Genomic DNA, 24745 nt, shown 5'->3' with positions numbered 1-24745 from the left:
CCTCAACACTATCTGGAGAATAAAACATACCACTTGCCCCGGTCCTCAACACTATCTGGAGAATAAAACATCCCACTTGCCCCGGTCCTCAATACTATCTGGAGAATAAAACATCCCACTTGCCCCGGTCCTCAACACTATCTGGAGAATAAAACATCCCACTTGCCCCGGTCCTCAACACTATCTGGAGAATAAAACATACCACTTGCCCCGGTCCTCAATACTATCTGGAGAATAAAACATCCCACTTGCCCCGGTCCTCAATACTATCTGGAGAATAAAACATCCCACTTGCCCCGGTCCTCAACACTATCTGGAGAATAAAACATCCCACTTGCCCCGGTCCTCAACACTATCTGGAGAATAAAACATCCCACTTGCCCTGGTCCTCAATACTATCTGGAGAATAAAACATCCCACATGCCCCGGTCCTCAATACTATCTGGAGAATAAAACATCCCACTCGCCCCGGTCCTCAATACTATCTGGAGAATAAAACATACCACTTGCCCCGGTCCTCAATACTATCTGGAGAATAAAACATACCACTTGCCCCGGTCCTCAATACTATCTGGAGAATAAAACATCCCACTTGCCCCGGTCCTCAACACTATCTGGAGAATAAAACATCCCACTTGCCCCGGTCCTCAACACTATCTGGAGAATAAAACATCCCACTTGCCCCGGTCCTCAACACTATCTGGAGAATAAAACATCCCACTTGCCCCGGTCCTCAATACTATCTGGAGAATAAAACATCCCACTTGCCCCGGTCCTCAACACTATCTGGAGAATAAAACATCCCACTTGCCCCGGTCCTCAACACTATCTGGAGAATAAAACATACCACTTGCCCCGGTCCTCAACACTATCTGGAGAATAAAACATACCACTTGCCCCGGTCCTCAACACTATCTGGAGAATAAAACATCCCACTTGCCCCGGTCCTCAACACTATCTGGAGAATAAAACATCCCACTTGCCCCGGTCCTCAACACTATCTGGAGAATAAAACATACCACTTGCCCCGGTCCTCAATACTATCTGGAGAATAAAACATCCCACTAGCCCCGGTCCTCAATACTATCTGGAGAATAAAACATACCACTTGCCCCGGTCCTAGTTCACTTCCCTACACCTCTTCAGGGCGACACCAGGAGAGGGCTTTTGACTACACTACAGTCAGTCCACTACTGCACTGCTGAGAGCCAGAGAATACCTGGTGTGTTTTGTGCAGCCTCACACAGGCCCAGGGACTTTAACTACCCCTAGGGTGGAGACGGGGAGAGAGAGGGTGTGTTTGTGAGAGATGTCTAACAGTCATAAGGAAAGTTCTCCCCCTCCTTTGTTCAGCCTCCAGCAGTGAAGCAACCACACAAAGGCCTTTCTTCACCAGTATCTAGAGGACAGGTGGAAATATTTATTTTATACATCAAAGGTGTATTTTTCTCTGTTTTCTCAAGAGCAAAATTCAATTAACAATGCATGAGTGTTGCATAACTGAGCCCAAAAATGTCAAGTGTTGTTTCCCTGACATTTTTGGGACTTTCATGTAATCTATAAAGTACAGTAGAGAGGGAAACAGGAACCCAGGATGTGAGAGCAGCCTTTTCCTACAGAGCAGGCCACTGTTCCAGCTCCTGTTATGGTTGTGGGTTGTTTTCTCAGAGCAGAGTGTGTGTTATAGGGTGTGTGTGGGGAGAGGAGGGTATTGTTAAGGACAACTGAAAACAAACAGACCTACTGGACCCAGAGGACAGCTGGACACAGAACAAGACCCGTTCCCCATCACACACGACCTGTGGATTCTTCCCACACAGAACAGAAACATCAGTATTGTGGGGTAGGAGTTCGGGAAACGTGCCACCGAGGGGAAAATAAACAGATATCACACAATGGCAGGGAAAAAAGTAACAAACAACAAAACTGGTTACGTCAATCCAGTTTAAAATGCTGAAAAACATGTGAACTATATTTCTGAATGTATCAGAGGTGGGAGGGATACAGAAGGAGCCTCCTGCAAAGCCACAGCGACCAACAATACACTCAACAACCAACTGCCATAACAAAAGGTTTCATGTGAATCATCCAGTGATATCAGTGGGAGATTTATAGGAAAGCGGGAGTTGCATCTCAACTGAGGAATTGAACTAAAAACCAATCTCTCAACTGGTGTTTGGACCTGTTCCCCAACCTGCTAAGCCTAATAACTATTTGCCTGGATTTACCTAACATCTATTTACAGCAGCCTGACTTAACCAACCACACCTGTAATCACTAGGTTCAGGGGTGATGTGTTCAAACCACTGCCTGGTCTAAATACGTCTAAATGACAAATAGAACACACAATGTTAGGCAAGTCAATTATATTTGTTATCCTATTTATTTAGATGTCTTTACTATACTCATTCATCACACTTTAAAGTCACTGAAAATAAGTACATTTCATAGGCTTGCATTTAAAGTGGATTTTAGCAGTCATCTAACAATACAAGTAATCCTGACAAAGATATTGGGCTTTTGTACAGGATACCAGGCCTCTTAGTTGCAACATCCGGCGCTGCTGTAACATAGAGTATTGACATGCTCCTACACAATCCTCTCTCCTTACTGTCTAACTAGAAGGCTGATTACAGTCCTGTGTTGTAATTGGCAGAGAGAAGGTAGATATGGGGGCCATTTTGGTTTTTATGACCCACCAGCTCTACGTCTCACTCTCTCTCTGCCTGCGTCCGTCTCTCGCTCTCTCTCTTTGCCTGCCTCCGTCCGTCCGTCCGTCCGTCTCTCTCTCTGCCTGCCTCTGTCCGTCTCTCTCGCTCTCTGCCTGCCTCTGTCCGTCTCTCTCTCTCTCTGCCTGCCTCTGTCAGTCTCTCTCTCTCTCTGCCTGCCTCCGTCAGTCTCTCGCTCCCTCTCTCTCTCTGCCTGCCTCAGTCCGTCTCTCGCTCCCTCTCTCTCTCTCTGTCTGCCTCCGTCCGTCTCTCGCTCCCTCTCTCTCTCTCTGCCTGCCTCCGTCCGTCCGTCTCTCGCTCTCCCTCTCGCTCTGCCTGCCTCCGTCCGTCTCTCGCTCTCCCTCTCGCTCTGCCTGCCTCCGTCCGTCTCTCTCTCTCTGCCTGCCTCCGTCTCTCTCTCTGCCTGCCTCCGTCTCTCTCTCCTCCTGCCTCCGTCTCTCTCTCTCTCTCTGCCTGCCTCCGTCTCTCTCTCTCTCTCTGCCTGCCTCCGTCTCTCTCTCTCTCTCTGCCTGCCTCCGTCTCTCTCTCTCTCTCTGCCTGCCTCCGTCTCTCTCTCTCTGCCTGCCTCCGTCTCTCTCTCTCTGCCTGCCTCAGTCTCTCTCTCTCTGCCTGCCTCCGTCTCTCTCTCTCTGCCTGCCTCCGTCTCTCTCCCTCTGCCTGCCTCCGTCTCTCTCTCTCTGCCTGCCTCCGTCTCTCTCCCTCTGCCTGCCTCCGTCTCTCTCCCTCTGCCTGCCTCCGTCTCTCTCTCTCTGCCTGCCTCCGTCTCTCTCCCTCTGCCTCCGTCTCTCTCTCTCTGCCTGCCTCCGTCTCTCTCTCTCTGCCTGCCTCCGTCTCTCGCTCTCTGCCTGCCTCAGTCTCTCCCTCTCTCTGCCTGCCTCAGTCTCTCTCTCGCTCTCTGCCTGCCTCAGTCTCGCTCTCTGCCTGCCTCAGTCTCTCTCTCGCTCTCTGCCTGCCTCAGTCTCTCTCTCGCTCTCTGCCTGCCTCAGTCTCTCTCTCGCTCTCTGCCTGCCTCAGTCTCTCTCTCGCTCTCTGCCTGCCTCAGTCTCTCTCTCGCTCTCTGCCTGCCTCCGTCCGTCCGTCTCTCGCTCTCTGCCTGCCTCCGTCTATCTCTCGCTCTGCCTGCCTCCGTCTCTCTCTCGCTCTCTGCCGGCCTGCCTCCGTCAGTCTCTCGCTGCCTGCCTGCCTGCCTCCGTCCGTCCGTCCGTCTCTCGCTCTCTGCCTGCCTGCCTGCGTCCGTCCGTCTCTCGCTCTCTGCCTGCCTTCGTCTCTCTTTCGCTCTCTGCCTGCCTGCCTCCGTCCGTCTCTCTGCCTGCCTGCCTCCGTCCGTCTCTCTCTCTCTCTGCCTCCGTCCGTCTCTCTCTCTCTGCCTGCCTCCGTCTCTCTCTCTCTCCCTCTGCCTGCCTCCGTCTCTCTCTCTCTCTGCCTGCCTCCGTCTCTCTCTGCCTGCCTCCGTCTCTCTCTCTCTCTGCCTGCCTCCGTCTCTCTCGCTCTCTCTGCCTGCCTCCGTCTCTCGCTCTCTCTGCCTGCCTCCGTCTCTCGCTCTCTCTGCCTGCCTCCGTCTCTCGCTCTCTCTGCCTGCCTCCGTCTCTCGCTCTCTCTGCCTGCCTCCGTCTCTCGCTCTCTGCCTGCCTCCGTCTCTCGCTCTCTCTGCCTGCCTCCGTCTCTCGCTCTCTCTGCCTGCCTCCGTCTCTCGCTCTCTCTGCCTGCCTCCGTCTCTCGCTCTCTCTGCCTGTCTCTCTCTCTCTCGCTCTCTGCCTGCATGCCTCCGTCCGTCCGTCTCTCTCTCTCTGCCTGCCTGCCTCCGTCTCTCTCCCTCTCTCTGCCTGCCTCCGTCTCTCTCCCTCTCTCTGCCTGCCTCCGTCTCTCTCCCTCTCTCTGCCTGCCTCCGTCTCTCTCCCTCTGCCTGCCTCCGTCTCTCTCCCTCTCTCTCTCTGCCTGCCTCCGTCTCTCTCCCTCTCTCTCTCTGCCTGCCTCAGTCTCTCTCCCTCTCTCTGCCTCTCTCCCTCTCTCTGCCTGCCTCAGTCTCTCTCTCTGCCTGCCTCCGTCTCTCGCTCTCTCTGCCTGCCTCCGTCTCTCGCTCTCTCTGCCTGCCTCCGTCTCTCTCTCTCTCTGCCTGCCTCCGTCTCTCTCTCTCTCTGCCTGCCTCCGTCTCTCTCTCTCTCTGCCTGCCTCCGTCTCTCTCGCTCTCTCTGCCTGCCTCCGTCTCTCGCTCTCTCTGCCTGCCTCTGTCTCTCGCTCTCTCTGCCTGCCTCCGTCTCTCGCTCTCTCTGCCTGCCTCCGTCTCTCGCTCTCTCTGCCTGCCTCCGTCTCTCGCTCTCTCTGCCTGCCTCCGTCTCTCGCTCTCTCTGCCTGCCTCCGTCTCTCGCTCTCTCTGCCTGCCTCCGTCTCTCGCTCTCTCTGCCTGCCTCCGTCTCTCGCTCTCTCTGCCTGTCTCTCTCTCGCTCTCTGCCTGCATGCCTCCGTCCGTCCGTCTCTCTCTCTCTGCCTGCCTGCCTCCGTCTCTCTCCCTCTCTCTGACTGCCTCTGTCTCTCTCCCTCTCTCTGACTGCCTCTGTCTCTCTCCCTCTCTCTGCCTGCCTCCGTCTCTCTCCCTCTCTCTCCCTGCCTGCCTCCGTCTCTCTCCCTCTCTCTCTCTGCCTGCCTCCGTCTCTCTCCCTCCCTCTCTCTGCCTGCCTCCGTCTCTCTCCCTCTGCCTGCCTCCGTCTCTCTCCCTCTCTCTCTCTCTGCCTGCCTCCGTCTCTCTCCCTCTCTCTCTCTCTGCCTGCCTCCGTCTCTCTCCCTCTCTCTGCCTGCCTCAGTCTCTCTCCCTCTCTCTGCCTGCCTCAGTCTCTCTCCCTCTCTCTGCCTGCCTCCGTCTCTCTCCCTCTCTCTCTCTGCCTGCCTCCGTCTCTCTCCCTCTCTCTCTGCCTGCCTCAGTCTCTCTCCCTCTCTGCCTGCCTCAGTCTCTCTCTCTCTCTGCCTGCCTCCGTCTCTCTCTCTCTCTCTCTGCCTGCCTCCGTCTCTCTCTCTCTCTGCCTGCCTCCGTCTCTCTCTCTCTCTCTGCCTGCCTCCGTCTCTCTCTCTCTCTCTGCCTGCCTCCGTCTCTCTCTCTCTCTGCCTGCCTCCGTCTCTCGCTCTCTCTGCCTGCCTCCGTCTCTCGCTCTCTGCCTGCCTCCGTCTCTCGCTCTCTCTGCCTGCCTCCGTCTCTCGCTCTCTCTGCCTGCCTCCGTCTCTCGCTCTCTCTGCCTGCCTCCGTCTCTCGCTCTCTCTGCCTGCCTCCGTCTCTCGCTCTCTCTGCCTGCCTCCGTCTCTCGCTCTCTCTGCCTGCCTCCGTCTCTCGCTCTCTCTGCCTGCCTCCGTCTCTCGCTCTCTCTGCCTGCCTCCGTCTCTCGCTCTCTCTGCCTGTCTCTCTCTCTCTCGCTCTCTGCCTGCATGCCTCCGTCCGTCCGTCTCTCTCTCTGCCTGCCTGCCTCCGTCTCTCTCCCTCTGCCTGCCTCCGTCTCTCTCCCTCTCTCTGACTGCCTCTGTCTCTCTCCCCTCTCTGCCTGCCTCCGTCTCTCTCCCTCTCTCTGCCTGCCTCCGTCTCTCTCCCTGCCTGCCTCCGTCTCTCTCCCTCTCTCTCCTGCCTGCCTCCGTCTCTCTCCCTCCCTCTGCTCTGCCTCCTCCGTCTCTCTCCTCTGCCTGCCTCCGTCTCTCTCTCTCTCTCTCTCTGCCTGCCTCCGTCTCTCCCTCTCTCCCTGCCTGCCTCCGTCTCTCTCCTCTCTCTCTCTGCCTGCCTCCGTCTCTCTCCTCCCTCTCTCTGCCTGCCTCCGTCTCTCTCCCTCTGCCTGCCTCCGTCTCTCTCCCTCTCTCTCTCTCTGCCTGCCTCCGTCTCTCTCCCTCTCTCTCTCTGCCTGCCTCAGTCTCTCTCCCTCTCTCTGCCTGCCTCAGTCTCTCTCCCTCTCTCTGCCTGCCTCCGTCTCTCGCTCTCTCTGCCTGCCTCCGTCTCTCTCTCTCTCTGCCTGCCTCCGTCTCTCTCTCTCTCTGCCTGCCTCCGTCTCTCTCTCTCTCTCTGCCTGCCTCCGTCTCTCTCTCTCTCTCTGCCTGCCTCCGTCTCTCGCTCTCTCTGCCTGCCTCCGTCTCTCGCTCTCTCTGCCTGCCTCCGTCTCTCGCTCTCTCTGCCTGCCTCCGTCTCTCGCTCTCTCTGCCTGCCTCCGTCTCTCGCTCTCTCTGCCTGCCTCCGTCTCTCGCTCTCTCTGCCTGCCTCCGTCTCTCGCTCTCTCTGCCTGCCTCCGTCTCTCTCTCTCTCTGCCTGCCTCCGTCTCTCGCTCTCTCTGCCTGCCCTCCGTCTCTCGCTCTCTCTGCCTGCCTCCGTCTCTCGCTCTCTCTGCCTGTCTCTCTCTCTCTCCTCTCTGCCTGCATGCCTCCGTCCGTCCGTCTCTCTCTCTCTGCCTGCCTGCCTCCGTCTCTCTCCCTCTGCCTGCCTCCGTCTCTCTCCCTCTCTCTGACTGCCTCTGTCTCTCTCCCTCTCTCTGCCTGCCTCCGTCTCTCGCTCTCTCTGCCTGCCTCCGTCTCTCGCTCTCTCTGCCTGCCTCCGTCTCTCGCTCTCTCTGCCTGCCTCCGTCTCTCGCTCTCTCTGCCTGCCTCCGTCTCTCGCTCTCTCTGCCTGCCTCCGTCTCTCGCTCTCTCTGCCTGTCTCTCTCTCTCTCGCTCTCTGCCTGCATGCCTCCGTCCGTCCGTCTCTCTCTCTCTGCCTGCCTGCCTCCGTCTCTCTCCCTCTGCCTGCCTCCGTCTCTCTCCCTCTCTCTGACTGCCTCTGTCTCTCTCCCTCTCTCTGCCTGCCTCCGTCTCTCTCCCTCTCTCTGCCTGCCTCCGTCTCTCTCCCTGCCTGCCTCCGTCTCTCTCCCTCTCTCTCCCTGCCTGCCTCCGTCTCTCTCCCTCTCTCTCTCTGCCTGCCTCAGTCTCTCTCCCTCTCTCTGCCTGCCTCAGTCTCTCTCTCTGCCTGCCTCAGTCTCTCTCTCTGCCTGCCTCAGTCTCTCTCTCTGCCTGCCTCAGTCTCTCTCTCTGCCTGCCTCAGTCTCTCTCTCTGCCTGCCTCAGTCTCTCTCTCTGCCTGCCTCAGTCTCTCTCTCTGCCTGCCTCAGTCTCTCTCTCTGCCTGCCTCAGTCTCTCTGCCTGCCTGCCTCCGTCCGTCCGTCCGTCTCTCGCTCTCTGCCTGCCTCCGTCCGTCTCTCGCTCTCTGCCTGCCTCCGTCCGTCTCTCTCTCGCTCTCTGTCTGCCTCCGTCCGTCGCTCCCTCTCTCTGCCTGCCTCCGTCCGTCTCTCGCTCCCTCTCTCTCTGCCTGCCTCAGTCTCTCTCTCTCTCTGCCTGCCTCAGTCTCTCTCTCTCTCTGCCTGCCTCCGTCCGTCTCTCGCTCCCTCTCCCTCTCTGTCTGCCTCCGTCCGTCGCTCCCTCTCTCTGCCTGCCTCCGTCCGTCTCTCGCTCCCTCTCTCTCTGCCTCCCTCTCTCTCTCTCTCTCTGCCTGCCTGCTTGCCTCCGTCCGTCTCTCTCTGCGTCCGTCTCTCTCTCTCGGACGGAGGCAGGCAGTCCATCTCTCTCTCTCCCTCCCTCCCTCTCTCTGCCTGCCTCAGTCTCTCTCCCTCTCTCTGCCTGCCTCAGTCTCTCTCTCTGCCTGCCTCAGTCTCTCTCTCTCTGCCTGCCTCAGTCTCTCTCTCTCTGCCTGCCTGCCTCCGTCCGTCCGTCCGTCTCTCGCTCTCTGCCTGCCTCCGTCCGTCTCTCTCTCGCTCTCTGCCTGCCTCCGTCCGTCGCTCCCTCTCTCTGCCTGCCTCCGTCCGTCGCTCCCTCTCTCTGCCTGCCTCCGTCCGTCGCTCCCTCTCTCTGCCTGCCTCCGTCCGTCTCTCGCTCCCTCTCTCTCTGCCTGCCTGCCTCCGTCCGTCTCTCGCTCTCTCTCTGCCTGCCTCAGTCTCTCTCTCTGCCTGCCTCAGTCTCTCTCTCTGCCTGCCTCAGTCTCTCTCTCTGCCTGCCTCAGTCTCTCTCTCTCTGCCTGCCTCAGTCTCTCTCTCTCTGCCTGCCTCAGTCTCTCTCTCTCTGCCTGCCTGCCTCCGTCCGTCCGTCCGTCTCTCGCTCTCTGCCTGCCTCCGTCCGTCTCTCTCTCGCTCTCTGCCTGCCTCCGTCCGTCTCTCGCTCTCTGCCTGCCTCCGTCCGTCTCTCGCTCTCTGCCTGCCTCCGTCCGTCTCTCTCTCGCTCTCTGCCTGCCTCAGTCTCTCTCCCTCTCTGCCTGCCTCCGTTCGTCTCTCTCTCTCTCTCTCTCTGCCTGCCTCCGTCCGTCTCTCGCTCCCTCTCTCTCTCTGTCTGCCTCCGTCCGTCGCTCCCTCTCTCTGCCTGCCTGCCTCCGTCCGTCTCTCGCTCCCTCTCTCTCTGCCTCCCTCTCTCTCTCTCTCTCTCTGCCTGCTTGCCTCCGTCCGTCTCTCTCTGCGTCCGTCTCTCTCTCTCTCTCTCTCGGACGGAGGCAGGCAGGCAGTCCGTCTCTCTCTCTCCCTCCCTCCCTCTCTCTGCCTCCCTCGCTCTGCCTCCCTCGCTCTGCCTCCCTCCCTCCCTCCCTCCCTCGCTCTGCCTCCCTCGCTCTGCCTCCCTCGCTCTGCCTCCCTCTCCGTTGCTGTGTTTGAGTTGGCAGGCCAGGTCTCTGGTAACAATGGCACACAGGGTTCTGCCTCAGTATTAATTAGAAAAGGAAGTGAGAGCTTCTGATTTAAAGACTTAGTTTGTTTTGATATGTGATCTAATATAACTGTGTGTAAGTGGAGCCGTGATGAGGAGGAGGAAGAAACATTCCCCTTGGGAGAAATAAATTATAAGGGTGGGGAGGGACATTCTTACTGTATGGGGTATTATGGAGACAGTGAATATGATAAGTTTAAACACTTTTGTCCCAAATGGCACCCTATTCCCTACATAGTGCACTACTTTTTGACCAGGGCCATAGGATATGGAGATATATATATAGGACGTTTTATCTACATAGGGAAAAAGGAAACATTGAGTCACTTAGACCTCCAACACACACTAACAGATGCAGTAACACTGGTTACAGACACCATGGAATAACAAAATACAAATCATATTTCCACATGACCTCAAAGTAAACCCAATATAAAAACACCCACAGGAGTATGACTATCATAGCCACAAACCAATAGAAAAACAGTCACAAACACACACCTGGGTTAAGCCCCGCTCCACCACAGTAGTTAGCTACAGTGGCCACAGACCAGAATGGTGTTTGTAGATAGCAGCCTCTACATTATGAGAACAACAGTCCCAATCTTTGTGGCTGTGTCCCAAATATCAACCTATTCCCTTTATAGAGCACTACTTTTGATCAGAGCCCTATGGGCCCAGGTCAAATGTAGTGCAGTATAAAGGGAATAGGGTGCCATTTGGGACACATCCTGTGTAACATCAGCCCACAGCCCTGTCTGTCCACCTGGCCCTACTCTTGGCCTGACTCAGCAGCCTGTTCAGGTCTGCCATCATGGGCTGTTTGTGCCAACTAAACAACTAGTCCACCAGGGAACAATGCTTGGAAGTGAAACTATGCACCTAAGGAAAGTCTTATGAAATCAACAAATCAGAGTGAAAAATGAATGGCATCATTAAACTCTTATCGACCCAGGGTGAGGAGGGCAAGGCAGCAGTGGCCCAGAATGCTAAGTAAGCTTTATGTAACATTACAGACCACAGCCTCTGTAGCCAATAAAGCTATCCAATACACAATGAATAACAACCAAAAATGTCATATTTGACCACTGACTGAGCTCACACATGCTCCTACTGACTGGGCTCACACACATAACACAACCAATGAGGGAGTCAGTGGGGGAAAACGCTGACTGCGCATTAGATCCCTCTAGGTCCCTCCCTCAAAAACAACTTTAATTCAAAATGTAATTTGTTAACCTTAAGTCCTGAGAGAACAAATGATTCCGTCTTTCCAGGAATGTCTTGAGACTTACCCTCCTGCTGCCCCTAGGGAGTCAGAGGGGGTGACGGAGCCCCAACAATACTCACTCTGAGGGAGGCAAGCTGAGGGTATTAGACACCCATGCCACCCCCTCCACACACACACACACACACACACACCTACCTCTCTCTCTCTCTCTGTAGGATCAGCTCTCGGGTTGGGATAATCTGGCAGACAGCTGGAGAATGTGTGTGTGTGTGTGTGTGTGTGTGTGTGTGTGTGTGTGGAGAGAGACGACGTGGAGCTTTGGATCTCCATGGGGGGCGATTGCCAAGGAGAGGATGCCTGTAATGGTACATACTGTCTGGGGCTGCCTGTAAACCTGCCCCAGCCTCTCAGTATTACACAACTAGCCTCTGACTCCCTGCTCCATCTTTTGCCCCCATGGCCCCTAACATCTGGCCCTAGGGCTGAGAAGCTCCAGGTGATCCTGTCGAAGACTCATTCAGCTTCCCAAATGGCACCCTATTCCCTATATAGTCCACTACTTTTGACCTGGGCCCAGAGGGCTCTGGTCAAAAGTAGTGCACAATATAGGGAATAGGGTGCAATTTTGGAAGCAACCTCATACAGACATCCTGACGACTGCACCATGATCTAGCTGCCCAGACAGTAATGTACAGTAGCATGGAGGTGTACAGGTACGCAGGCTAACAGAGACCCTCACAGCACTGCATGGGAAAACAGAGTAGCTTTCTTCTTTCGTCCAGATCAGAAATGAAAAGGGTGAAGCAAAGAGTGACTCATTCTGAAAGAGCATTTAAACAAAGACATCAAGTTGACATTCCAGACCTATTCACTGGACCACAAGAGCAGAGGTCCTTCCTGTAATTACTGTACCAGACTGGACCGGTCCTGCTCGGTCTGCCCAGCCTGGGAGCATGGGAATGGAGGGGTGTTGGGGAAGACAGTCACTAAGGTAACTAGTGGAGCTTAATGCGTAATTTAAAAAAGGCAACGGAATGACAGCAACCCCCCCCCCGACCCCCCCCGACTGGGAGCATTCGTACAGTAGAGCTAAGGCCCAACCGATCCACAGACCACCCACCTCAAACTCTGATCACAGAGTGTGAAGGAAAGTTCAGTACAGTACTAATTAAGCCATGTAATAATGTATAAGCTAGTATCACAAAGGAACATGTCAGCTTAAGAGTTTTGAAAGGGGCTCAGGTTACCTCAGGCTGGTTCTGGTTGTCACAGTGCAGTTTCACAGTAGGTTGAACATAAATGTAGTAAGAAACTAATATATCTATTAACCCCGTAGGACTAAGTCCTTAGATCGCAATATCTAGTAAGCGAACATATGGAATTGCTTTCAGATGGTCATGAAATTGATCATTTAGCCATTTGATTTAGAATTTTAGGCCCCCTGTAGGTATACTTTTTAAAAATAAACAACTTATTTGATGAAACATTGAATTTGGTCGTTACTGGTAAATCCCATTTAAACGTATTGAATAACACTCATTAATGGCAAAAACAGAAAGTCTAAAAATGAATCATAAAGAGACAAGATTCTGAAGTGTCTTCTATATCTGAAAGATATAAGATGTTTGGTCAGACTATTTGTTGAACATTTTACTCCTATGCAGTTTTTACAGCCAGGTGCTGAGCTACCTTCAGACCACTCCCCTGAAGCTTGAGTGCATTGAGATTGGTGACATATTAGTTTATAGCTCCAACGGTTCAGTCTGGACAGTCGGTTTTGTGAGAAGACCTCTTTGAAAGGAGGACATCCGCGACAGAGAGTTCAGACGACGGCCGTAAAGTTTGTGGATGTCGTAGAGTTAAATGTGAGTGTGTCCCCTTTGGTGACATATTCGTTTGTAGCCCACATGGTTTGGGTTTTACAGACGATTTAGTGATGGTTTTCTTGTCCGGATCCTCTCATGCGTACAATCACAAGCCCTGTGTTATTGAACAATAACACGTAAACTTTATATCACCGGAAAGAAGGGATTGAGATGTAGCCACTACAAGATGGTAAGTCTCTAGCATAAACACATGGATAGATATTCAATATAAAAAATGACTTCACCATCTTGACTTCAAGATCTTCTGACTTCTAGGGGCTAATATCTTTACTTATATTATTTGTCTAACTAATAAGTAGATTCTATGTCTTTCTTTTGATGGGGTGTCAGGCAAAACAATCATTCGGGGGGGGGGGGGGGACTAAGATGTTCCAAAAGCAAGGAAACCTGCTGTTTTCTCACTTTAAAAGGCACGTTCCAAATCCACTCCTGAGAAGGTAATTGTGTGTTAGTCATTCTCTCCACGGAGGGAAATGTGTATTTATTATTTTTAATCCTGCAGAAGCGCGGGCATGCCCTGCAACAATGACTGCCACAGGACAGACAAATAAATACCACACACTTGTTGGAGTAGCAGGCAGGGAAGGACTGGACAACGACCACACGGACACACACACACAGGAGAGACCTCGGTAAGGATGAGGTCATTATCAGTGTTTGACCTTTACCCATACAAACACTCACTGGTCTTTAGGAGTTAAGACCCATCAGAGGATAAAAGAAACAATGCAGGATTTGGGGAGGGAATACAAGGTATTTGGCAAACTGTACTCCACTGCTACTATCGGCCTAGAGACTGAGGTATAGCGCTATACTAAGCTACTAGTACCCCTGTGGGGCTGTAGCGCTGGTTCACATAGCAGGAGCAGGGCTGAGAGGACTGAGGATGCCTGGGAGAGTCGACAGGAGTGAGACAATGACGGGAAAGCTGTGACAGCATCACGGGCGGCGGCCTGGGTGATATATGGCAGCCGCACGGCCAAATTGCCTTCCGCGAGAACAGGAGAAGAGGGGGGAGAGAGAAAGGGAGGGCCGAACAATTGGTTGTCCCCCCCCCCCCCCGGCTCAGCGCTTGAAAAGAACTCCTCCTGAGCTCTCCAGTCATCTCTGACCTCTGCCTCCCTTCAAACTACAGTGGCCATGTAGTGACCAATAGTAGCTTCCCTTATATGGCAAATCAACTACCACTGATTTGCAGGGATTTTGTTATCTGATATTTTTTCAGTAGCATTGTCCCAGCCAAGATCCAGTCTAAACCAGATCCTGTGTACAGTCTGATCAAATAGAGAAGCAGTAGTGAGGTGGTTTATGAGTAAAGCCCCACACAGGATATGACTGCAGGGTCCCAGACACAGAGGATAAACTCTCCAATATATCCTGTTCAGGACTACTTATGAGTTACAGACCACTGTGACCTTAGCCAGGGAAACTGGCACTACAAAAAAAAGAGGAAAGGAGAGAGAGCAGGAAGAACAAAGGAACATAGTAAGAGGAGGGGAGAGAAGGAGAGAACAAAATAAAAGGATGGAGACAGAGAGCAAGAGAGGTTTGTTCAGAGGTTGATAAGCTTATATTGAGCAGGGTGGCAGGCTGCGTCTTGTCGGTGGTATAGTCTTGACACATTGCAGGAAACGTATATTGTTCTATACAAGCTGTTTCCCCCTAATAATACGGAGGGAGCAGGGCTGGGGCTGAGGGCAGGGGAACACAAATATATGAAAGGACAAACAATGTAAAAACGGTGAGAAAGTGGCGATCGGAAAACAAATAAACGAATAAATATCAGGGGGAAAACACAAGAGTCATTAATCATTCTACAGCCGAGGTCTTTTTGTGGCAGATTCTTGGCTACTGCCTCTGACTTCAATAGAAGGACTGGTACTCAATGAAGTTCCCTAGTCCGTCTAACAGGGGAGAGGTGTTCTACTACCCTAGTCCGTCTAACAGGGGAGAGGTGTTCTACTACCCTAGTCCGTCTAACAGGGGAGAGGTGTTCTACTACCCTAGTCCGTCTAACAGGGCAGGGGTGTTCTACTACCCTAGTCCGTCTAACAGAGGAGAGGTGTTCTACTACCCTAGTCCGTCTAACAGGGGAGGGGTAATCTACTACCCTATTCTAATAGGTGAGGGGTATTGTACTACCCTAGTCTAATAGGTGAGGGGTATTGTACTACCCTAGTCTAACAGGGGAGAGGTGTTCTACTACCCTAGTCCGTCTAACAGGGGAGAGGTTTTCTACTACCCTAGTCCGTCTAACAGGGGAGGGGTGTTCTACTACCCTAGTCTGTCTAACAGGGGAGGGGTATTCTACTACCCTAGTCCTTCTAACAGGGGAGGGGTATTCTACTACCCTAGTCCGTCTAACAGGGGAGAGGTGTTTTACTACCCTAGTCCGTCTAACAGGGGAGGGGTATTCTACTACCCTAGTCCATCTAACAGGGGAGGGGTATTGTACTACCCTAGTCTAATAGGTGAGGGGTATTCTACTACCCTAGTCCGTCTAACAGGTCCGTCTAACAGGGGAGGGGTATTCTACTACCCTAGTCCATCTAACAGGGGAGGGGTATTGTACTACCCTAGTCTAATAGGTGAGGGGTATTGTACTACCCTAGTCTAATAGGTGAGGGGTATTGTACTACCCTAGTCTAGCAGGGGAGGGGTATTCTACTACCCTAGTCCGTCTAGCAGGGGAGGGGTATTCTACTACCCTAGTCCGTCTAACAGGGGAGGGGTAATCTACTACCCTAGTCCATCGTCCATCTAACAGGGGAGGGGTATTCTACTACCCTAGTCCGTCTAACAGGGGAGGGGTAATCTACTACCCTAGTCCGTCGTCCATCTAACAGGGGAGGGGTATTCTACTACCCTAGTCCGTCTAACAGGGGAGGGGTGTTCTACTACCCTAGTCCGTCTAACAGGGGAGGGGTAATCTACTACCCTAGTCCGTCTAACAGGGGAGGGGTAATCTACTACCCTAGTCCGTCGTCCGTCTAACAGGGGAGGGGTAATCTACTACCCTAGTCCGTCTAACAGGGGAGGGGTAATCTACTACCCTAGTCCGTCGTCCATCTAACAGGGGAGGGGTATTCTACTACCCTAGTCCGTCTAACAGGGGAGGGGTAATCTACTACCCTAGTCCGTCTAACAGGGGAGGGGTGTTCTACTACCCTAGTCCGTCTAACAGGGGAGGGGTGTTCTACTACCCTAGTCCGTCTAACAGGGGAGGGGTAATCTACTACCCTAGTCCGTCGTCCGTCTAACAGGGGAGGGGTAACCTACTACCCTAGTCCATCTAACAGGGGAGGGGTAATCTACTACCCTAGTCCGTCTAACAGGGGAGAGGTGTTCTACTACCCTAGTCCGTCTAACAGGGGAGAGGTGTTCTACTACCCTAGTCCGTCTAACAGGGGAGAGGTGTTCTACTACCCTAGTCCGTCTAACAGGTGAGGGGTATTGTACTACCCTAGTCTAATAGGTGAGGGGTATTGTACTACCCTAGTCTAATAGGTGAGGAGTATTGTACTACCCTGGTATAGCAATCTATTAAACTGGCAAACAAACAGCGCAAAGGACAACATTAAACCCAAGATGAGCAAATCACAGTCAGACATTTTTTCCCCCTTTAAAAGTCAATTAAATTGATGCTTAGCGAAGGGTAATTGGAAATGCAAAAAAAATACAGCTTGGTTCCACGGTTAAATAAGGACCTGTGATAGTGAGTGCCCCCCTCCACTTCCTGCCTATAATGACTTATCCAGGAACTCACTACCATTAGCCTGATACAGACTGCCATCCCTTTAATCTGAGTGTGCTGGTAGGCCCATGTGGGAATTCATAAATGTTGTTTGTGGAGGAGCAGCTGAGGTTTGTGTGAAACTGGATGTGAGTTTGTGATGTATTACAGTGCACATCTGTGTGTAGGCTATCTATTCAGTTTATCCTAATTACTTGTTAACTGACAGTTGTTAAGGGAACGCTAAGTGGACCATGGGAACCAATTGGACAAACAGACAGTTTTAAACAGTTGAGCAGGAAAGGGTGTGAGACGTTATCAAAGCATATCGTCTCTCACTCTCTCACCCCAGCCCCTGTGGCTGTCAGAACACTCACCCTATAGGATAGGGTAAAAGCTTTACGGAACAAAAATATAAACACAACACGTAACAATTTCAAAGATTTTGCGGAGTTACGGTTCATAAAAGGAAATAAGTAAATTGAGAAATTCATCCGGCCCTAATCAATGGATTTCACATGGTGGGTTCCAACAAAGCATCTGTACAGTGACTGAGTCTGCCATCCTCCACTGGAGCCCAGCTAGGAGAGCCGTTCCAGCCCTGAGTACCAGGCAAGCCCCACTCCGGCCCCATACAGGCCGGGGCAGAGGGGGAAAAGACCAATGTCTCGGAGGTCAGAAAGAAGTGCTGGTGGGGGGTCTGGGACTGAACATACACTACTAGCTGGGATTGGACTGTCAGTACAGTGGTTAGATAGGGAAAATACAGTACAGAGTAGTTACTGTACAGCTCAGGCAAAACAAAGGGGCAGAAGTTAGACAATAAGATATTCACTGTTGATTATATTGGGTGGATGTCACCAAATTATTATAGAAGATGTACGCACACACACAACGATTCAGCCCTGTCCGGATCTGGTGGCCATCTCTCCCACTACAGAGAGAAAGGCACTGTTTGATCCCAGACAGAAATTTAAACAAACATCTAATCATCAGGCAACAGCACAATTGTTGGGTGGGCTGGGTGGGTGGAGAAGAGGGGGATGAGGGAGTGATATCACAGAAGCAGGAAATCCTATTTACACAACCTTATTTTCCTCTGCCTGGCGTGGGCGATATCATCTTAAAACACCTCTCCTGGTGTGTGTGTGGTGTGTGTTTTACAGGGTCTAATGCATGTGAGATGAAAGGGAGCCCAAAGTGTAACCTGTCTACGATAACACAAAGGGTCGAACAAGGGTGTGTGTGTGTGCATATTATGTCAGACCAGACATCAGAAAACTGAGCGCGTGCAGGCAGGCAGACACCTGGGTCTGCTCCAATAGGAAGCATCTGGGAGGGGATACTGACCAAGATGTGTGCTTTCTCGCTCTCCCTCTTCTCTCTCCTTCCCCGTCTCTCCCTTGGCTCCATATTTTCTCTTTCTGCACTTCTAAATAATCCTGCTATTGTCTAGCAGCAATCAAGCTGCATCATCACAAATGTACACACACGCACACAAACAACAGGCCAAATGTGCGTATTCACATACAATCACAATGTCCGACTTGGATAGCTGCCTCTGATTATTATTCTATCATCTACGTTGTAATGAATGCTCCATATGGCTCAGGACACAAACAAGAACAGCTAGTGAGGCTGATGCGGCTCACAACATCCTGGCAACAACCTCATCTCACATTCCACCGGTTCCATCATGATATTAGTGAAGGGCCATGCTATGTTTTTACACCTGTGTTTAAAAATGGATTTAAACCTAAGGGAATGAGGGAAAACTATTGAATATGTGGCATACTTATGCATGTGTGCCCAACTCACCCTCCTTTTAAGGCGGTCTCTCTCTTTCAGTGTGAGTGTGTCAGCCTTAGCGATGACAGGGACGATGTTGACCTTGCTGTGAATGGCCTTCATAAACTCCACATCCAGAGGCTTCAGACTGGACAGATTCAGAGACAGGTAGAAATTTAATACAGATAAATAATAGATAGAAAGAAATAAGTGATTATGTTACCACTACCCAGTCTAAATAGTGGTGTGAGGTAGAAGTGTGTGTGTTACCCGTGTCCAAAAGGAGAGATGAAGTAGAAGTGTGTGTGTTACCCGTGTCCAAAAGGAGAGATGAAGTAGAAGTGTGTGTGTTACCCGTGTCCAAAAGGAGAGATGAAGTAGAAGTGTGTGTGTTACCCGTGTCCAAAAGGAGAGATGAAGTAGAAGTGTGTGTGTTACCCATGTCCAAAAGGAGAGATGAAGTAGAAGCAGCAGTGGACTCTGTTGTCTACGATGTGTCTGCGGTTCAGGCCACTCTCATCATGAAGGTAACGCTCAAACTGGTTATCAATGTACTGGATGATGGTCTTAAAGCTGAGGACACACACACAGGACACAAAACACACATCAAACACAAACCAACCAGAGACATTGTGTGAACTTGAAGACCACCTCCAGAAATAGATGGTGGGTCTTTGTAGCCTTGGCAGTATATACACTGTCTATACTTACGAAGTGGGTGCAACTCAAAAGTCTAAGCTTTTTCTCCTCACCTTTCGTACTTCATCTACACTGATATTAAAACCAGGGATAACAGATAGCAACACGGAGGAAAGGAGACCAGAAAGAGATGCAGCCTATCTCTGCCATCTGACCTGCTTTCTCTGATTACTTCCTGCAGGGCCACTAGGCGTGGTCACATGGTATTTAGCAACAGCTTCCCCCCCAAACAGGAGTAACATCAACAAAGTCTACTTCCCAAATGGCACCCTATTCCCTGTATAGTGCATTACTCTGGTCAAAAGTAGTGCACTATATAGGGAATAGGGTGCAGATTACCTCTGACCTATATTCACGTCACCCAGTTGGACCCAGGCAGTGTTGTGGTTCATTACGTATCGACTCCAGACAACTCAAGCCACTACAGTGAATAAATGCCTTGCCAATTCAACTGAGAGGAATTGAAATTCAATTGAAATGATCCCAACTCTGGATCTTAGCATATCCTGATTACCTGCTACTGTTGCCCCTTTATTGTCACTAACGCCACTGAGCTGCTAACCTGCTCTATTGCACTCAACCCTTAGACCACTGCCAGTGGTAACACCCTGGTTTCTACTTCTATCTTCTTCATCTTTAACTCGGCATTGTTAGCAAAGGACCCGGAAGTAAGCATTTCTCTGTTAGTGTACACCTGTTGTTTACTAAGCATGTGACCATTTTTCTATGTCGACTCTTCCACAGGCATGTCAGGACAATCAACAGGAAATGGAGCTGGGAGGTGGAGGGAGGGAAAGAGCCCACACAGCAGCTGAGGAGGCAAGGGAACAGGAAGAATCACTGTACCTGCCATCATCAACTATTGTACACACTCATACACACAGACATAGCTACACTCACTCATTCATTTTCTGCCATTGAAATCCTTAGGACACTCACTACAGAGTTCCAAACCGCCTCTGGAAGCAACGTCAGCACAAGCCTAAGATCACCATGCAAAATGCCAAGTGTCGGTCAAAAGTAGTGCACTATATAGGGAATAGGGTGCCATTTGGGATGCAGATTACCTCTGACTTATATTCACCTAGTGCTAGAGGCGTCATTACAGACCCTGGTTCGATTCCAGGCTGTAACACAACCAGCTGTGATTGGGAGTCCCATAGGGCGGCGCACAATTGGCCCAGGGTCGTTAGGGTTTGGCCGGGGCAGGCTGCCATTGTAAATAAGAAGTTGTTCTTAACTGACTTGCCTAGTTAAATAAAATAAAAATCACATCCCCCAGTGACCCAGGCATTGTTGGGGTTCATTCCATATCAACTCCAGACGAATCAAGCCACTACGGTGAAAAAAATGCCTTGTCCAATTCAACTGAGAAGAATTGAAATTAAATTGAAATGGAATGATGCCAATATCTTTTTATAATATAATCTTTGAGAACTAACAACCACCAAAATAAAAAGCTAGACAGTCAGGGTGAATTTAAAATTAGAACTATTCAGTTGTATTGATTTAGTTATTACGTTTGAGCAAAATAACAAAATGTATGGAAATTAGCGTTCCCATTTCCATGGAAGAATATAGAATCGCCGGAAATTAGCTTTAAAACTGCAACATTTTCCATCAGGTCCATGGCAAATGTGTAGAATTGCAGGAAATTAGCTTTATTACTACAAAAATGTATCTCAGATCCATTTGTAGAATTGCAGAAAATTGGCAAAACAAAAAGATCTCTACACCGCCAAGACGGGGGTGCTCTTAAAGGCCCAATGCAGAAGTTCTCTCTCAATATCAAATAATTTCTGGGTAACAATAAAGCACCTTACTTTGATTGTTTTCAACAGTCAAAGAAATAAAAATTGTTTCTTAGGAAGAGCAATTTCTCAAGCAAGGATTTTGCTATGACTGTCTGAGTAGGGAGGAGAAAACTTTCTACCAATAACAGCTAGTTTTCAGTTATTTTTTACTCTTTCTTATTGGTCTATTAACTAATTTACCACCTGGTGATATCACCAGGCAGGCAAAAACTCCATCCAGCTCTAATTTCAGGCAGTCTTTTCAAACAGCTCTTACAGTAAAATGGTATTATCATCATTTGTACAATTTCACAGTGTTCTTCCAACCTCAGTGTAGAAAGGTATATAAAACATAGGGAAATCACATTTTTGACTGCACTGGGCCTTTAAATTCAGCAGCGCTGACACGCCGTCGGTACCCATTGTCACACCCACCACCTAAGCGTCTTTTTGATCCAGAAAAAACCCTGCACACAGACAAAGGGGAGGAGGCTAAGGAAATGGTGAAAGGGTGAATGATAGGATTGGGGAGGTGAGGTAGGAAAGAGAGGGTGGGGGAGGGAGGTGAGAGGGAATTTGAGAGAGGGAGTAAAAGAGGATGGGAGTACAGGAGGGAAAACAAGTGGAGGGGGACTCAGAACAGGAAACAGAACAAAATATGAGAAAACTCCTCTGTTTCTCTGTGAGACAGATCTGTGTGTATGTCTCACCAGCCATACACACCCACCTAGACCCCCCCCCCCGCCCCCGCACCCACCCACACCCACCAGTCCTGGCTGTTAATGGCATCTCCGTATCCGGGGGTGTCGACCACAGTAAGGCGGAGCTTCACGCCCCTCTCCTCAATCTCCACCGTACTGGCTTCTATCTGCACCGTCCGCTCAATCTTCTCTACAGAGGGAGAGATTACATATATAATATTTTGTTTAACACACTAGGTTAAGCTGAGAGATGTCCCGGGGGACACGGCCTAATGATAAGTACACTACCGTTCAAAAGTTTGGTGTCACTTCAGAAATGTCCTTGTTTTCCATGAAAACATACATGAAATTAGTTGCAAAATGAATAGGAAATATAGTTGAAGATGTTGACAAGATTATAAATAATGATTTTTAAATTGAAATAATAATTGTGTCCTTCAAACTTTGCTTTCGTCAAAGAATCCTCCATTTGTAACAATTACAGCCTTCCAGACATTTGGCATTCTAGTTGTCAATTTGTTGAGGTAATCTGAAGAGATTTCACCCCATGCTTCACCCCAAAATAGAGTGATAGCCTTCCTTCTTCAAGATCCCTTTTACCCTGTACAAATCTCCCACTTTACCGTGACCAAAGAACCCCCAGACCATCACATTGCCTCCACCATGCTTGACGGATAGTGTCAAGCACTCCTCCAGCATCTTTACATTTTTTCTGCTTGTCACAAATGTTCTTCTTTGTGATCCGAACACCTCAAACTTAGATTTGTCTGTCCATAACACTTTTTTCCCAATCATCCTCTGTCCAGTGTCGATGTTCTTTTGCCCATCTTAATCTTTTCTTTTTATTGGCCAGTCTGAGATATGGCTTTTTCTTTGCAATTCTGCCTAGAAGGCCAGCATCCCGGAGTCACCTCTTCCCTGATGACGTTGAGACTGGTGTTTTGCGGGTACTATTTAATGAAGCTGCCAGTTGAGGACTTGTGAGGTGTCTGTTTCTCAAACTAGACACTAATGTACTTGTCCTCTTGCTCAGTTGTGCACCGGGGCCCCCCTCTCCTCTTTCTATTCTGGTTAGAGCCAGTTTGCACTGCTCTATGAAGGGAGTAGTACAGAGCGCTGTACGAGATCTTCAGTTTCTTTGCAATTTCTCGCATGGAATAGCCTCCATTTCTCAGAACAAGAATAGATTGATGAGTTTCAGAAGAAAGTTATTTGTTTCTGGCCATTTTGAGCCTGTAATCAAACTCACTAATTCTGATGCTTCAGATACTCAACTAGTCTAAAGGCCAGTTTAATTGCCTCTTTAATCAAGACAACCGTTTTCAGCTGTGCTAACATAATTGGAAAAGGGTTTTCTAATGATCAACTAGCTTTTTTAAAATTATAAACTTGGATTAGCTAACACAACGTGCCATTGGAACACACGAGTGATGGTTGCTGATAATGGGCCTCTGTACGCCTATACTAGATATTCCATTAAATGTTTTTTATTTATTTTATTTTATTTTAAATCAGCTGTTTCCAGCTACAATAGTCATTTACAACATTAACAATGCGTACACTGTTTTTCTGATCAATTTGAGGTTATTTTAAATGGAATTTTTTTTGTTGCTTTTCTTTCAAAAACAAGGATATTTCTAAGTGACCCCAAAGTTTCATGACTTTTCACATCAAAGCTTCTGTTCCTTGTGACTCTAAAGCCTAAGCCAAGCCTCTGGACAAAATATCCACGTTGAAAACAAACCCAGGCAGCCCCTAACCCCTTCTGCAGATCTTAAGGCACTGGACAGTTGTAAGCACCCTTGTGGAAAAAACACATGAATTTCACATGAATGTAAAGTGATCCAAAAACAAGTTTTCATGTGCTCACATATGACCTATGTGACAACATGTAAAACTACATGTGATAACATGAAACTACATGTGAAAACATGTGAAGTGTTCCAAAAATACGTTTTCAAATCATGTGTTTTTTTGTAAGATCAATACTGCAAAAGCCAACACCATATTGCTTTTACACCTATGTGTTCCCTTCAGAACTACAAACACAAAAGTGGTAGGAGCTGGAGGTTGTTTTCCAGACTGGCAAATCATCTAAATCATGAGGAGGGGATGGGCCTTTGAAAGACTAATACAAACGATCACTCTTAACATTCCACTCCAAGCAATACTATACTGGAGACAGCAGAACAGACATTTCTCCATTATTAGTGAGTGAGTGTGAAAGAGTGTGTGTGTACCTGCGGCCCCAGGGATGTATCGCTCTGGGTAGAGGTCTGTCAAAAACAGGCTGTTGATCAGCGTAGACTTGCCCAAACCAGACTCTCCTGCAGAAATAGGGACCGGGCGTGATCATCTATACATCTAAAAGGTTGTGTCCCAAATGGCAAATGGCACCCTACTCCCTATATGGTGCACTACTTTTGACCAGGGCTCTGGTCAAAAGTAGTGCATTATATAGGGAATAGGGAGCCATTTGGGAAACAGCCCTCAACTACACAACAGCAGTCTGGCACAAAATAACTACTGTGTAGGTGAGTTTCTCTTGAATTGACAATGTTGGTGAATAGGCCATACTCACCAACGACCATGAGGGTGAACTCAAATCCCTTCTTCACTGACTTCCTGTGCACCTGGTTGGGCAGGTTGGCAAAACCCACATATCCTGCCGCCTCGGGGAACTGACAAACACATGGTTATAATGGTAATGCACTATAACTCACTAGAATTTGCATTGGAAGGGTCTTGAATTGTTTCTCTTCCCTTCCCCTCTCTCTCTGTGCGGATAATGTTTATTGTCCATCCTGATGCCTCGTCACTTTATCCCTACCTGTATGTACAAATCTACTTCAATTACCTTGTACCCCTGCACATCAACTCGGTACTGGTACCTATGTGTATATAGCCAAGTTATCATTACACATTGTGTATTTAGCCCTTGTGTTATAATTATTTTTCTCTCTGCATTGTTGGGAAAGTCCCATAAGTAAGCATTTCACTGTTAGTTTACACATGTTTTTTATGAAGCATGAGACAATATATCGCTCTCCTCACTGACATTCTTAATCTCCAGCCTTTAGTAGATGTGTGTGAGAGATGGCTGGTGTAAATTCAGATTAAATGGAGGAGATAATCCCAAAAGCAATAAAGCTGCCGATGAAACAGCTGTGTTTATACAGGATGTCCTCTCTGAGTGCCTGGGTTAGGGCGTGTGCATACTACAGAAGTAGGGGTACACTCACCTTCCCTTTCTCTGCAGACTGAGACATGGTCACTGCTGCTGGTCGCCTGAACCTGCAACCAGAAACATAAATATCATATAAGTCACTCAACACTAACATTAGCCTGGGTGCAAGTCTGTTTATGCTTTAGTAAACTTGTTTTTGTTGTTGGCAAGGTAACAATGTAGCGTTGTTTAAGCGGAAGCAGACTGGCACCCAGGCTCTCTCGCCATCTCTGCTTGAGACAACAACTGTATAAATCACTCACCACCAGGCCTACACTCAACTCT

General features: G+C 49.7%; 1 protein-coding gene across 1 annotated transcript in view; it reads right to left on the bottom strand.

Annotated features, from left to right (window-relative positions):
- zgc:63587 (uncharacterized protein LOC393431 homolog) overlaps positions 1–24745 on the bottom strand; it is a 43769-nt gene that overhangs the window by 5825 nt on the left and 13199 nt on the right. Inside the window, exons 2-7 of the mRNA XM_029678382.2 lie at positions 24477–24528; positions 23816–23915; positions 23475–23561; positions 21301–21424; positions 18480–18614; positions 18072–18189 (exon numbers count right to left, since the gene is read on the bottom strand). Coding sequence (XP_029534242.1) covers positions 18072–18189; positions 18480–18614; positions 21301–21424; positions 23475–23561; positions 23816–23915; positions 24477–24503 — 591 coding nt within the window. The 5' untranslated portion in view covers positions 24504–24528. The remainder of the gene's footprint in view (positions 1–18071; positions 18190–18479; positions 18615–21300; positions 21425–23474; positions 23562–23815; positions 23916–24476; positions 24529–24745) is intronic.

This window comes from Oncorhynchus nerka, linkage group LG13 (genome assembly GCF_034236695.1).
Source record: "Oncorhynchus nerka isolate Pitt River linkage group LG13, Oner_Uvic_2.0, whole genome shotgun sequence".
In the NCBI taxonomy this organism is placed as follows: domain Eukaryota; kingdom Metazoa; phylum Chordata; class Actinopteri; order Salmoniformes; family Salmonidae; genus Oncorhynchus; species Oncorhynchus nerka.
The sequence above is the reverse complement of the archived record's forward strand: the minus strand, read 5'-3'. Positions and strand labels throughout refer to the sequence as shown.